Consider the following 15897-nt stretch of genomic DNA (forward strand, 5'->3'; position numbering starts at 1 on the left):
ATTATTGTCTCATCTGGGTACATTTTAGGCCCACGAACTTTCATGTAATTTGTTGATCTAATTTTGATCGGTGGGTTTCAGAAATAAAGAGTTCAGTTTTGACATGACGCTGACAGGATCTTAGTATGTTTGGCGATGACAGTTGTTACAGAGTGTTGTCAGGCAGCGCATGTTTGAGTGTGTGCTGATGTTCGCCTACTTCTACTCCATCATATTTCATCAGTTTGTCATGTTTGCAACGAATGCAGCAGCAACTCAATTAACAGCTACTTTCTGCATCTCTATGAAAGGCCTTATGGTCACTTGGACCACATGTCAGATCTGTCGCTGCCAACATTGGTAGTCATTTAGGAAGGTATACCAATCTTATACCAATGCAAACCTTTTACACTGAACGTTATAAAAAGAATATCAGCAGTCATTGATAAGAATAATCACATAAACAGTGTGTGTTCAGCTGTTTATTAGCTGTTTTAATGTTTCCTAAGTTATCTGTGTGTGCCAATACATTTTTACATTAATTTGCTCCTTCAGTGCATATAGAATATAAATGTTACTGATATATGAGTTATAAGTGCACCTCTAGGATTACAAGTTAATTTCAGGGCCAGATTAGAGTCCCTCTGTTCAGAAGTGTTTCCAGTCAATGTTCTGAGACTCAGGTGTTGTTCAGTGCCCGGTTTGTTTAAAATAATCAAGGATTTGTCACAGTCTGATCTTCACAACACATGTGGAAGTGTATGATGGCACAGCCAAATGAGCTTTCTGAGGACCTCAGAAAAAGAGATGTTGTTAATCATCAGGCTGGAAAGGGTTACAAACCACCACCAAAGAGTTTGGAATCCACAAACACGGTCAGATAGATTGTGAACAAATGGAGATTTAAAAACGACTGTTACTCTCCACAGGAGTGGTCAACCAACCAATCCGAAAGCAAGATGCATAGTAGTCTGAGAGGTCACAAAGGAACCGAGGGAAACTAAACACCTCAACACCGCTGGAAAACAACATTGTATTCCAGCATCAGAGCCTCATCCTGTCTGTGAAACATGAGGGTAGTAATGTCCTTGTTTGGGCCTGTTTTGCTGAATCTGGGTCAGAATGGATTGTCATCATTGAAGGACCAATGAATTCTGAATTATATCAAACAATTCTAAAAGTAAATGTTAGGACATCTGTCTGTGAGCTAAATAAACTGGGTCATGTCGCAAGACAACAAGCCCAAGCACACAAGTTGCCCTACAAGAGAATGAACAAAGAAGAACAAAACTAATGTTATGGGACAGCCAAGTCAAAGTCTTAATCTTTATCCAACAGAAATGTTGTGGAAGGACCTGAAGCAAACAGTTCATGTGAGGAAACCCACCAAAATCTCAGAACTGAAGAGGTTCTGGACTGAGGCATGGGCTAAAATATCTCCAAGCTGCTGAAGATGACTGTTTACAAGTTATAAGAGGTGTTTAGTTGCAGTTATTGCTGTGCAAGGGGGTCACACTAGATACTGAAAACAAGGGTCCGCTTACTTTTGCACGTCACAAATCTGTACAAATGATTTTCTCTCGTTCTTCAGCCCCTCTAGATTTCTATATAGATACAGATATGATATAATATGATTTGTATCTATGTTCATCCATGGGTATTCTGAAATAAGCAGTGACTGAAAAGGTTCACAGATTACCCCAGTACATCAAAGTATAATGTGTCCCCTCTGCAGGGCTGTGTGTCTGTATACAATAAAGAAGAATGTGACAAAAACATAATATAAACTTTGTGCTATAGAGACATCTGCAAATTAAAAAACACTGTTTCTCAACCGACGGATAAGGCTTGGGCTGTCTTTGAACTGTCAGGATGGACAGCAGCCATGGCTCCGTTTGAAGATACTTGCAGCAACCTTACATCTGGACCTCTGTCACCGCAGTAACTGCTGCCATGGTGACAAAGGACAAGAAGAAGATGATGATGATGAAGGGGGAGATGCTGAGAGATGTGCTGTAGTATTTACTGAAGACACGCAAGCACTGTGTTTAAGGGGTCTGGCAGCAGATGGGGAGGACAGATCGCTAACACTGGACTTATTGATACACTCTGAAGACAAGGTATCTGGCGTTACTGTATCCAGAAGGGCTGAGCCGTGCAAGAACACATAGTAAGCAGGTAAGTAAAACCAATGTGCAGTGTAATGTATTATAGCAGAGATCCATCCAGCCAGAAGACATAGTTACAGTTCTGTGAAATAGAACATTAACCTACAGGGAAAAGGTTTCGAAGTACTAAATCACAAATATCACGTTTTTTATACTGCGTCCACATGCCCTCACAGGCATAAAAGCTTTTTTGGCGTCACTGGGCAAAAATTCTATAATAACCTTTTAGCATATTGTAATTTAAGTTGTCCGAGAGGCAACCAGACGTCTCCTTCTACTCTAGCAAAAGTTTTCAGGCCAACCCATAACAGGAGACTCTGCCCAATCACAGATCCTTTTTTTTTTTTTTTTTACACCTACTGCTTTCTTGTTCCTGTTCACTGTTCTGATGTGCGTTTACTTCCTTGCAAAATGTGGAAATCCCGACTCAAAGACAGAAATCCTGGAGAAAAATGTGCTATTTTAGCACAGTCTTTAGTCTTCAGTTGATCTTGGAACTAAATTTTCGGCACTTCTGTTTATGTACATTTATGTGCAAGAGATGCTCATCACACCCGTCCACAAACACCTTTACTAACTTTTTATAGCTAACAGTTGGGGTTACTTGGCGTTGCCTGAGAATTTCATTAAAAATTGGTAAGCTTGCAAACGGACACAATGATCAGTCCACAGAATGAAGAAGAAGCGTGAACTAATGCATCCTTACATAATGTCAGACATTTAGGCCATCGTTCAGACATACAGTGAATAAAACTGAGTGAACTTAGCTACTAGACTTTTATTTCATATTTATGACCTCATTCTCTTGCTAGCTTTAGTACTGATTTGATAGGCTATATTGCTACAGGTTATGTTGCTGAGGCTGTTGCTTAGAAGTTAGAGTAGATTGTCCACAAACCAGAGGGTTAGCTGTTTGATTGTCCCGGTACATGGACCACCTGCCCAAGTGCCCTTGAGCAAGACACTCAACCTTTGATTGCTGTCAGTGCTCGGCACTAGTGTCATTGTAACGCGTAAAGCGCTTTGAGTGCTAGTAGGTAGAAAAGTGCTATATAAACACAGGCTCCATTACCATTGACGCATCATTTAAAATATCTCAGCATGATACAGCAAGATGAAGAACAAGCAAGGTACCAGGTACCAAAGGGACAGGACAAAGGGAGACTGTCCACTAGTGAAAGGCGTTAAATAAAATGCAAAAATGGGTTGCCAAAGATGCTTTGGCTGCTGTTGATATACATGGTCTTCAAGGAAATGACTAAAACAACATGTAAATGCTTATTCCTGTTCCGTACTTTCACAAAGAAACGATTCTACTGGTCACACAAATAATAATACTCAATCAGGAAGGGCCTAGCTTCAGCAAAGTAAGCTCTTTGTATATACATCAGATTGCTCACTGGTTTAAACTTGGTATTGATACTGCCATGTCTAACATCTTTATCCAGTGTGCTCTTTCAACAGGAAATTCATAATAGTAAGGAGGTAACGATGTCTTTTGATGGGAAGTAAAAGTCATCTAAAGGTATGCAGGGTTTAATGCTAGTTAACAGAATCAAAGGAAGACAGAGGACAGCAAAAACACTGCATTAAGGACAGGCATTATTACTGTAGTTATTTTCAGGTTATGTTGCATTCACTTTCAGTACTGGTATATTTCTGGATCCCTACTTTGTATGCATTTTATTAAAGGAAGAGGACAAGAGAACTAAAGGTGGAAAAAGTCAGAGTTGTGGCTGATGCCAATCTGATAATATACCCTCTGCCACAGACTCCTTGTTGTAATATTATCTGGAACAGTATCGACCTCTCTCTTCCACAACACACTCAGTGTACCTTGTCTTTTCAAATATATCTTAAGTTAAAGGATAACTGACTCCCACGAAAATCTTCTTTAACCTTGCACCATATTAAGAATCTGCATCTTGGGAACACAGGTTTACTGCTAAGAAAATTCAGTCGCTACCTGGAAACCTTTGAGCATTGAACCTTGTGTGTGACGTCAGTGTGGCTTACCTCCGCAACTTTAGGGGGAACCCCATCTCCCAGCACTTCCCTGAAGAAGCACTGCTGGGTCATGTAATAGGAGAGGCCGCTGGTTCTCTTGAAAGCATCTTTCAGCCGCTTCAGTTCCACATCAGTGACTAGAAAGACACAGAGAAGTGATTACAGTAAATTACGAGAGAACAAGAAACTGTTTAAACACTGGTGAGCTCATCCACAGTAGTGTGTGGCGTTTCTTTAAATGTAAAATGTTGAGGAAAGTAAAAACTGTTGGTCATCAGCTCTGTGGATTACCCTGAATGTTTTTGAAGCTTTGAGCAATCCATTATACAGGGACAATGGCAGAATTGTTGGCAGCACACAGCAATTTGAACCAAAACTATCCACTGACTCTATTTGATTAGGGGAAAGGGAATTTGGATGAAACAACATTTTAATAGTCGGACAGAACTGCCTCAAACAGAATACACAATATGCTATTCTGTTAATCCTGGAAATATGAATGGAAGTTAGCAGTTTTGACAAAAAGTTTTTTACAGTAGCCTTACACCTAACAATTTCATGGACGTCAGCACTACTGTGTTGACAGAAGGCAGCTGACTAATGACTGATACAGATCTGGTTTACAGCTTTAATGACCACGCTGCGGCTTAACGATCAGCGCGTCGTCAGAAATTCACCCACAGCGCTTACACTCAGCTGATATAATCAGTAGTCATTTGTTTGGTCAGAGACAAACGCATGAAGGATTAAGCCATTTCTGGAAATAGCATTACAGGTAGATACGGCGAGAAATGCTCTGCTTCGCGAGCGAGTCGTCGAAGACTGAGAACACCAAGAGCGTAGCACTAAAGCAGCGAGATGGTGGTAATGATAAGTGTCAGGTTATAATAGACACCTTGTTCACCTTTCATGTGACTGAACGTTGCCAGTCAGCTCGTAGCCAAGCAGTTGATTCAAACATGACTTTGCTTGTGTTGTTGAACTAAAGGTTTCCGTCATCTGTGGCAGTTTTAAGACACCACACGAACACGTGTCTCCAGATTGCTGCTTAGAAAATGTCAGGGTTAAAGGTCAGCTCTAGTGAACTTTTTTGCATTTTCAGAAGTAGAAGAAGAAATTTTCTCACTAAAGTGTAGATAATAATAGATGAAATAACTACTTGTAATGTTGAAGGGGTAAACACAACTCTCCAACTTTACCAACCGTCTAAACGGAGAAGATATGTAACATACATATAAATGAATATAGAGCAGCTGCAGAGCCACACATTGTTCGGAGGATGTGGTGGAGACCAAAAAGAGAGCTAAAAACAAAAAAATACTGCTAAGAAATACTCAGGTGGATGGAAACGAGACAAGACGTGTCATCGGGCACATATGTTTCTATATGTTTTTAAATGAAGCTTGGCTGGACATGTCCCTCTCTACACTGTCCAGACAGCAACAAGGTTATCCATCTTCTCTAACTTTGGTCAAGGAGGGTATTGGGTAGCTCTCGGCACGCCCTAACTGTCGGAAACTGACAAACTGACATTTACACAAACTCAAAGTCATGGCTGGTCAGCCGTGTGGAGAGGAGCCACGCACTGCACTTCTGCTCAACTGTTTGTGTACATTGTCATACATACAGGCAAAAGGTTTAAAGTAGTTCTTTAACTGAAGCACATTATGCTCGTAATGTGAGAGCACGGGACTATGTCCAACATCTCATTGCTGCGGCTCCTTCCTCCAAGCATGATTAAACACACACATCCAAACACTTCAACGGATGTGCGCACACACACACAGACACACAGGGAGTCCCCCCTTGTGATAACATGTGCCAGCTATCTTCCGTATCAGCCATGCAGCGCTTCATATACATCCCATTGTCCTCTCCTGAACTCTGAATCCACAGGCTTCCACTCAGACAGTCACAGCTCTGCCGCCCTGTGCGTGTGATGCTAGAAGGCCACAATTGCCTTGCTTGCTCTGCTGCTGCAGTGAAACACATACAGCTCTATTGTCATGATGTCGAGATCAAGCACTGGTGGAGCTTTCCAGATGCATCAGTGCTCTCTGGTCTGTGCAGTCGGTGGAACTGGACGCAGAAATGTGAGAACGAAAGCGCTGAAGATATTATTATCGCTTCATAAATCAACAGGTTCACGTGGATTAAAAAGAACCAATGACTCTGACCAGCAAATCTTGTTTTAATTAGTAATTAAAATAAGATTTGCTAGTCAGAGATAAGACAAAGCCGTTCTATTCTTCATTTGTTTCATACCAATATAAACTATTTGGACTCTTGAGAAATCAAATCAATAGACTAATGACTAGTTCATTTAATGTTGGTGATTGCATCACAGGGTTTTTTCTGCCTTATGTGTCACGTCTTCTATGATTTGAACGGGGTGATGGTTACACGATTTCGCTTGCATCAGTACTGCTAAGAAGGTTTCTGCAATACTGCAGTAATGCGATGCCTGCCTGTTGTTTCTCTAATTTCACCCAAGCAACCGCACCTCTCCATCAACAATCAGGTCATATTACAGATATACTGATAGCTTTTCTAATCTGCTCCTCTCTGACCGGCTGTTAAGTGCTTGTTAATGCACACATAACACTTTCTATTGGTGCTTCACAATCTTTTGTGGCACAAAATCAAGGTGAGTTACACATTAATATGCCACCCCTGTCGTTTGGAGAACCACTCATGCCACGTGATTGTCTCTTGCTGCAGCTGATCCCTGGTGGAATGGATATATTGATCTAAAAATGTCAACAGTCAACTGATTGTTTTTTAATCAACCGTGACCATCCCAGGAGAAATTAACTACTTATTGTATCTTGCACTAATGGGAAAAAAAGCACTAATGTCTTTATTCTGAAGGATCTTTGAACCGGGTTATAACAACCTGGTGACAAACCTATTTTGACACCAGCCTGCAGGGGGCATAAAGAGTCCACACGGCTACAGGTTTAACCTGGAAGGCTACCCAGCTGGTAGAGACAAGCACCACCCACACACATGCTTCATGTTGGGTGGCAACACATTACAGCTATCTACTTCTCTATTACAAAGTACTGGATAACAACAGCAAATGGCAAAACTATTAGGGCAGAAAGATCCTAAGATATAGTGCGCACTAGCTGCTTTCAAGCAATCAACATTACAGCTAACGCAAGACTTCAAAGGAAAATTCATAGAGGAAACACAACCAGCTACAGAAAAGAGGATTAAAAAGTTGACTTTTCTTCCCAGACTATCTTGAAGTTCCAGTTGTACTAATCCATAAAATAAGCATTTCTAGTGCAAATAATAAAAACATAATCCACAGACCAACCTCCTCAGCAAAAAGCCTCTAAATGTAACTGAATGTTTAACATTTAAAACAACTGATAATAAATAAGGGATACGGATTAATTAGTGTAAGGAATTAGTAGTGTTGGGAGGTAACATTTAAAATACAATCAACAAGAAATTAATAGACAGTCAGTCAGTCTAACGGAAATATTGAGTGTAAAAAAAGGGATACATGTAGTTACACGCACCATGCCCCTTCAATTCAGATCACATAAAAAGTACATATTGGTCTGGTCCATGAAACCACTCACAGACACAATTTCACTTTGAGTGACGTCTAGGAGGCAAAACAAATGTCCTCAGAAAACAGCCTCAGCTGAATGAATCCATTTTTTTTTTTTTTTACACACACTGCAAATGTCAAACCCGCCCACTAATCTCTGCGGTTTCAACAAAGTGATTTAAAAAAGCAAAATGACTGATGAAATAAGCAGGAAACGGCTTTCGACAGCAATATCAGGGGGCTGGCATTTGACGGGAATGACGGGACTGACAGCAAATTGGTAAGTCTTCAAGAAATTAAAGTGAATGAGTTGGCAGACAGGGTACAACTACATCTCTGTGCTTATAGGTTTATAGATAGAGAAAGCTCAGAAAGTTAGGCCCTGAACGTGTCATTCACTAACTCCCGTCACTGCCACTTCACTGGGTTTTTGAGGCTTGAGACTTCCTGACTGAGTTAACATTTGGCTGCTGCTGTCCTAATGTGTACTGCAACTGTATTAAAGAAGCAGCCACGAAATCTTGACCATCTTACGACAATACAATGTTCTGCAGCGAAACTTGGACCTGGCATTCATGTGGATGTTACTTAGACATGTGCCAACCACCTAGACCAGACCAGGCACCCCCCACCCCATAGCAATGACACTCCTTGACTCACTAACAACACAGTACACCCTCAGAACGGACACATAAAGGAGAACTACGCAATATTAGGAAGGTGGTCATAATGTTATGCCTGATCGATGTATAAAACTTACAGGAACTAAGTTTTATTGGGGCCAACAACAACAATTCCAGGAAATCGTTTCACTAAACCAATGAAAAGCACAAAACCATGTGTAGTTGTTTTTGTAAACAAGATATAACGTGTCAACTAGCGGTCCTGAGGCTTAAGACCTGTTGAAACCATCTGGGGCTTTTTTTTTTTTCTGTGCACTGCAGTGCACTGCCCATGTGCAATGGTGTTTCACAACCACCAATAACACAGTTTTTGTGAAAAGATTTTTTAAAGGCTCTAAAGAGGTTTTTACAAATAATTAACTTTAATGGATGAAAAAAATAATAGGAAAAGCAAAACAAGACGGTAAACTGTCCATGCTTTTTGGGTCTCAAGAGATTGATGTTGTTGCAATACCATTAGTGGCCATTGGGGGAAAAAAACAAAACATAAAGTGGTTCTTTTAGCACATTCATGACAGAAACACAAATTCTAATGCGCTGACCGAACATCTACCCGTCGGAACTTCTGGAAATTTTGTCCAGAAGGCACATGAGTGGTGTTGATTTGAACAACTGGAGCTCAGCAACTAAAACAACATCCAACTATATATTATTTTTTCAGCTACGGCCTTTTGTGCCTTCATAGTACAGTTATCAGTCGACGGACATGGGAAGTAGTGGGGCGAGAAATATAGGACGACATGCAGCAAAGGGTGCAGGCTTATCTTGTCTTATATAGTCCATTCCTTTATCGAAGTTACTGAATCATTTTTGTACATGTGCAATCGTTTCCGGTGTTGGTAATAAACGCTGTCGACAACAGAGTCCACAGAGTGATCAAGATAAACCAGTTTAGTGCTGAGGTAGGATCTGAGGGACAGTTTGGAAAACTTGATGAGCGGTGAATCCACTCGCCTTTGTTTTACCTATGACCTGGATATCTTAGAAACTCCAGAGACAATCTACAAGACAGGAATTAGGACTGAAAATGTTTTTATAATGAAAGAGGAGCCACCCTCAATATTAGATTCTGTCATATTAAACTACCTTTGGCTGTGAGACTGTTTATTTTACAGAACAAAGCCAAATACTGCTAGCCTGGTGTATACTGGTAACGCACTACTTGGATTTCATTATGGGGCATGTTCCAACGGGTGTAGAGCAACAAATTATGCATTGTTCGCTTCTCAACCAATGCTTCCATCGCTCTTAATGGTGTGTCCTTTAGAGTTATTCGACTGGCAATATCAGTCCCTTCTTCAAAATCAGAAACAAGTGTTAAGATGCCGTGTATGACTACATCGCTGTTACTATTCTGTCCTGCACAAACTATTTGATTGGCCCCGTGGACCTTCGCTGGGCATATTGATTTTTGAATGGAGTGACTCAACTATTCAACAATATCCCTCACTAAGATTTTGTGGGCATGGGAACTGTGGGCTGGCTTTCAGGCTAAAATTATTACTGGAAGAAAATATTACACTATATACTGAGCAAAGAACATTTAAAAATATCAAATATATGAACAAACTCAGGTGGGGAGAAGTTTTTTTTTTTTTTTTAGTGAGGTCTCACTCCATCCTTGTCAGCAAGTTAAACAATCAATTAGCAGTCATGAAACTTGAAAATGCCAGGTAAAGGAATCCTGCAGAAAATGTCAGCGTACTCCATCAACCAGTGATGCAGCAGCACTTTCTTATAAATCTACGAGCGGGCAGTGTAAGCCACCCAGCCGGAGCGTATAACTGATTAGCGCTAAGTGCTGAATCACAGGCTTTAGCAACTGTGAAGGCAGCCAATCATACACGTGGATCAGCACAGACAACAAAGCCACATCGACATAGAATAGAGCTCCCTTGTGTGTCATCTAAGGTAAGAACTGACTGGATTCACGAGACAAGTAGCATAAAACCAATCAGCAACCTGGCTCCCCTTCCTCCTGCCTCCTTCCTGTCTTTACACATAAAAATCTTTACTAAGCCACAGTTACAGTGCTTCTGGAGTAGGTTCAGTGTTTATATTACAATTAGAACAAATGGACGTTTAGATTATTTGGTGCTGGTGCCAAAACAATCACCGTTTTTTTTTTTTTTTTTAACGTTTTACGTTCTAACAGTGAAGAGTATTAAAGCTGAAACAGTTCATTGAATTAAGTTGTTGATCCAATTTGTTATTTGATTGATCGTCTAATTCATTTTCTAAGCAAGAATACCAACTCAATTCCAACTTCAGCTTTGTGAGGATTTTCTGCTTCTCTGTGAATGTAGTTTGGACATAGTAAGAACATCACAATGGGGATTTCAGTAGGAGACCGTGAACTACAACATTCCCGGTTTGCATCCAGCCACTTTTGATGCATCTTCCTCTCCTGTCTCTACTGTAGGAGTATAACGGTGCATGTTCTGGTGTGTATTCCTGTACATGGTTTGGCATAAAACAAAAAAAAAAATTGTCATTCTTTTCAAAAACTCTAAACATTTGTCTAATTGGCCATAACTGTGACAGTAACAGTCATCAACAGCCTCTATTGTCAATACTCACTACTCAAATGAATCATTAAAACCGGCAGTGCCATTTCAGCTGTAGAACTACACAAAACAATGTCACCTTTCTCTCCTTCTTTCAAGTCGTCTTATTTGGATAAACTTTACTGGAACACGGTGGCCAGGTTGAACTGACGTGTACAGTTTGAGCGGGTTTCTTGCTGGAGAATAAGGCTGATTAAAACTTGCAGTGAGAGCGGTACGACACCGATAGAAATCACGCTGTGTCGGCAGCTTTAACGACGAACCCTGCTAGCTCTAGCTCAAAGATACCATCGACTGTCCCGAAGCCATTTAATTTGTAGCTGACGATTGCTGGTTGACGTCCCGCGCTCTGGTTGCCTTGGTAACCCTCTCGCATGTTTCCAAGCCCAAATGCTTCCAAGTGAAGCAACCACAACACAAACAGATATTAAGGATCACCAAGAACTAGCTCTCTCTCTGTGATCTCCACTCGCTCCATTGGTTGAATTTTTTTCCAGTCAAGTTGCCTCCAAGTTGAAATTTGTTGGTATCTGCCCACTTTACCTCGCCAAAGGTTATTTGTCAATCATTGCTACAGTTCACTGAATTTCATTAACATTACATATTCTCTTGTTGCCACGTCGCTGATTGCATGACTCTGCTAGTACGCCCTTTTACACCACTACTCTTAAATGTCGCCAAATCTTTTATACAGGAAATCCGTCATAAGTCCGTGTAGAGTATTGCTGACAGTGAAAACTGTGATTTTATTACAATGTTATAAACCAGTCTATTTGCTGGTACTTCAGATTGGTGTCCATTTATTCATCTAATTTATATCCACTCACGATGTCTCATATAGCATGCTTAGTCTCAAACTAGTTTCTTGTCTGTATTAAGTACTTTTGACTGGTGTCGTGGGACTGCGCAGCTCTACATCTCAGTTTTGCACACATTCCTTATATAACAGTGAAGCACAGCATGGTGGTAAATATCAGTTAATGTGATAAGGATACTTAACCAGGCAGACTAGTTTATCCACAAGAAAGTCACACGAATCACGAAGTTGTGACAGATTTCTGCTTGAGAAGCTGAGCATGCCAACCAGCTGCATGCTGCACCTTCACTCTGGTGAACCCTGTGCTCACTCACTTTCCACTGTGACCCTGTGGTTAATGGACAGTTCAGCGAGGGCAGACTACCGGTGTAGGAGTTAAAAAAATTTTTTGCAAAGATTGTAATTAGCATGTCATCAGCAGTTTATGGGCGTTCCCCATCAAATATCTGGATTCATGCAACGTCTGGCACTTATCTGAGATTTCTCCTGACTCCTTCTGTGTGCCTGCGGGGCCTGGTCACCTGCCCAGCCTGTGCGTGTCATCTCTTGGATTTGGCTTTCTGATGCAGCAAGCCACAGAACCAGAGCCAAACTCCTTCCAGGCAGAGAGATGTCCCTGCTGGATAAGGCAGGGATCCTTTCCTCATCTAACATCTGCTTCTCCACATCATATTTGTGTGTTCTTTGGCTTGCTGCCTATAATTTCATTTTGGCACATGATTATTGCCTATGATTGTGGGATGGGTGGCATGTACGTACAAACCCTTTTAACGCAGTAATCTCTACTTGCAATCACTTGTACCCTTGATTTACAAATTGAATACACATCAGCGTTTCTTATACTTTTATTTGAGAATTAATGTTCAACACCAAACAGTGTACCATTATGTTAGTTTTTAGCGAATATAAAGTAGCTAAAACAATACCTTAAAAGTTTTTGCACTCTTACTCACAATTTTCTACATTTGTGTATAGAAGTGACTCAAAACCTCAGCAGATTTTCATAAAAGTTGTGAAAGTAATCAAACATTTATACATATCTCTGAGTTGTAAGTATATGGTGTGAACCCTTCTTTGCAGCAATAACAGCAACTAAATGTTTCTAGTAACTGCCAATCAGTCATTTACAGTGTCTGGAAAGAAATCTTAGCCCATTCCTCAATACAGAAGCATTTAATTACTAAGATTGGCGGGTTTCCTCCCATGAACTAGTTGCTTTAGGTCCTTCCACAACATTGCTTTTGGATTAAGGTCAGGACTCTAGACTTTCTGAATCTTTATCTTAAGATTCAGCCCACGGACAGATGTCCTGACATTTTCTTTTCAAATTCACTGGTATAATTCAGACTTCATGGGTCCGTCAATGATGGGCCAGGTGCAGCAAAAAATAGGCTCACCCCCCGTGTCTCACTGAAGGGATGAGTCATTTTCCTGAATAAAGAAACACACAAGTATAATACTTTTTATTTCATTTGTTTGATTGCTATATGTCTACTTTTAGGACTTGATGTTTTGAGTAATTTTTCCACAGAAATGTTGAAAATTCTGAAGGTCGTGAAAACCTGGCGAAGTAGCTGCCAAGTCACGTTATTTCATTTAAAACTAAAAACAGTAATTACTCACAAACAACAAAGCAAAATAACCAAACACCATTGGGTTCACATCTCTCTGATGGGCATATTGATTTTGGGCAGCTGGTCATAAACATTAAGAAGCAATATCGATACACCACCCGCAGGTACGACAGCATGGAGAACAGGCTTTGAAACGGTAAATAAAGTACATGTTCAGATTGTGAGTTAGTGGGAAGAAGTGTTGTACTATACTCCTGAGCAAACTTGGGTGACAAAATAGCACGGTCAGATAATAGTAAAACTGCTACAATTATACGGACAAATGGGGAACAGAAAACAAAGCACTTTCACATTATGGAGAACACTTTGTGTATTGTAATGCAGTGATGCAATGGGTGTATTCTTGGACACTGGGTCGCATTAACTGCAACAGCTACCATTTGATTCACAGCGAACAATGGGTGTGTTTCTACAAGTGGCCTTTCCATCCTTGCATGCACGCATTCGCACATAGTCTTCAGACATAGCCTGGGACAGTAACAGCTAGATACACATCACTGCATCCTTAGCTTCTCACTACTCATCCCCAGCACACACACATTCTCACAGCAGGTTTTCAGTGTTAGACCACCCAGACTACTAATTTATCGCGGCAGCATAGTAGCAGCCGGCAGAACCTCACGCTGTGATTCTGTGTTTGCTGTCCTATGAAATAAGCCGGGCCCGGATGGTCCTGCTGCTATCAGCGAGACTGGAAACACCCGGGCGGGGAGGAACATGCTAACATTGAACTCACATGAGCCTTTTGACCTTTCAGTCGCAGGACACAGTCAACAAAAATGCCTTAAGGCTTAAATGTACAGGCAGTGCTGTTCTTGGAAAAGCACCTTTCACCTGCAGGCCTGGCATCTAACATTCAGCCTAAGGTTGTTGCTAGATTGCAGGGAAAATATAAAAACAAGAAGCTCTAAACCAATTATTACTTTCCACATATCCTCGCAATTACACTATACGGCCCTCTGTTTAGCATGGGCTACAACGGGGAGTACTCTGACAACAAGTCTATCCAGACAAGTGTTTTAAAGTGTGGTTTCACCAGCATCTCCGAGGTTCACACCACACATTACATCCTTTTGAAAAGGACTAAAATAGAGGGAAAGTGGCTGATGAGGAAGTTTAAACCAATGTCAAGAGTGTTGACTAGAGAAAATAGCTGTTTAAATCACAAGATCAGGGGTAAGGAGATGGCAAAACACAGAATGCAATGCAAACGTGTCAGTCGCTAACTTTATATTAACAACATGACTCAAAAATATGCAGATCCTGACATTTTAGTGTGTTACTGTGCAAACTGCACTACAGTCAATAGACAAAAGCTAAATTCAGTTTGTTTAGTAGCTATGATTAAATTGATTCGCAACATTATCTTGATTTTAATTCAATTATTATAATTTATTTTTTGTATTCAATGAAATGCAGTTAAAGACCAAATCTAGAATCTAAAATCTTAACTTAAATTCTGAAATAAGGCTGTGATTGAAGGCTGTGGAAGCTGGCTGTGAACTGGATGCAAGGGTGCTCTTAACATCTGCGCTATTTGGCCAATTATACTGTGAGCTTAGTACTGCATTGTTGTACAGCAAGAAAAATACGCCCTTGTTGGTAACCTTTACTCAAAGCCTTAGACTGTTGATTACGGCGCTGATTTACAGTACACCAGTTGCAGGAAATCTAGGACAAAAATGATTGCGCAATACACAGGTCAAGGAGACTGTTCAACAGCCTTTCCAACTCGAGATAAAATGTTATCCAGTCCCGTGTAATATATCTGTATTTATCGTACCTTTAACCACATGGTTTATTCAAGGTTTCGAATATATCAGTCACAAGTCACACGAGTGTAAAGGGTGGTTTCATGTCATTTACAGTGTTAAAAATTATCCTGGAATACCCTGCTATCTACAGCCAACCTAAAAATAGACTGACTGTGACACAGCAGCCTGCCATGCAAATGACAACAATTTAAACAACCGCCTGCCCATGTTTCCACAGCAAACACCATACTGGATGTCTTTGTGGCAGCAGTACACAAATCTACATCCACATACGAGAGAGCACAAGGTAAGAATGCAAAGCAGCGGTCAATGGAGCGGGCTCATCGGGCCTGCTGACGTCCTGATATGATGTGACCGTGAGGCTGTGTGTGTCAGAGTGACGGCCATTGTTGCTGTATTATTAAACCACACTGTTCACACAAAGGTTCAAATATCTTATAGAGGTGGTGTTCCAGGAAAAAATAAGGAGAAGAACATGAATTATATAAATAGTAGGACCTCATTTCCTTATACAATACACTTTTTAGCTAAGGGCCTGCCCACAGACAGGAAGTCAACACAGTCTGGGCACGTTGAGCGAACCATATTTATGATATTTTTTGGGCAATTGCTGTCTTTATTTTACAGTGGAGAGAGACAGGAAATGGGGTGAGAGCAGGGACGACACATGGCAAAGGGCGACCTTTGGAATCGAACCTG

The 15897-nt window shown here is 40.8% G+C and overlaps 1 protein-coding gene across 2 annotated transcripts in view; it reads right to left on the reverse strand.

Moving 5' to 3' along the window:
- usp32 (ubiquitin specific peptidase 32) overlaps positions 1-15897 on the reverse strand; it is a 53731-nt gene that overhangs the window by 35257 nt on the left and 2577 nt on the right. For both annotated transcript variants that reach the window (XM_084559019.1, XM_084559018.1), the window contains exon 2: positions 4164-4291. In XM_084559019.1, the coding sequence (XP_084415145.1) occupies positions 4164-4291 (128 nt within the window). The remainder of the gene's footprint in view (positions 1-4163; positions 4292-15897) is intronic.

The sequence above is a fragment of the Chelon labrosus genome (assembly GCF_963514085.1).
Source record: "Chelon labrosus genome assembly, chromosome: 13".
Taxonomy (NCBI): Eukaryota; Metazoa; Chordata; class Actinopteri; order Mugiliformes; family Mugilidae; genus Chelon; species Chelon labrosus.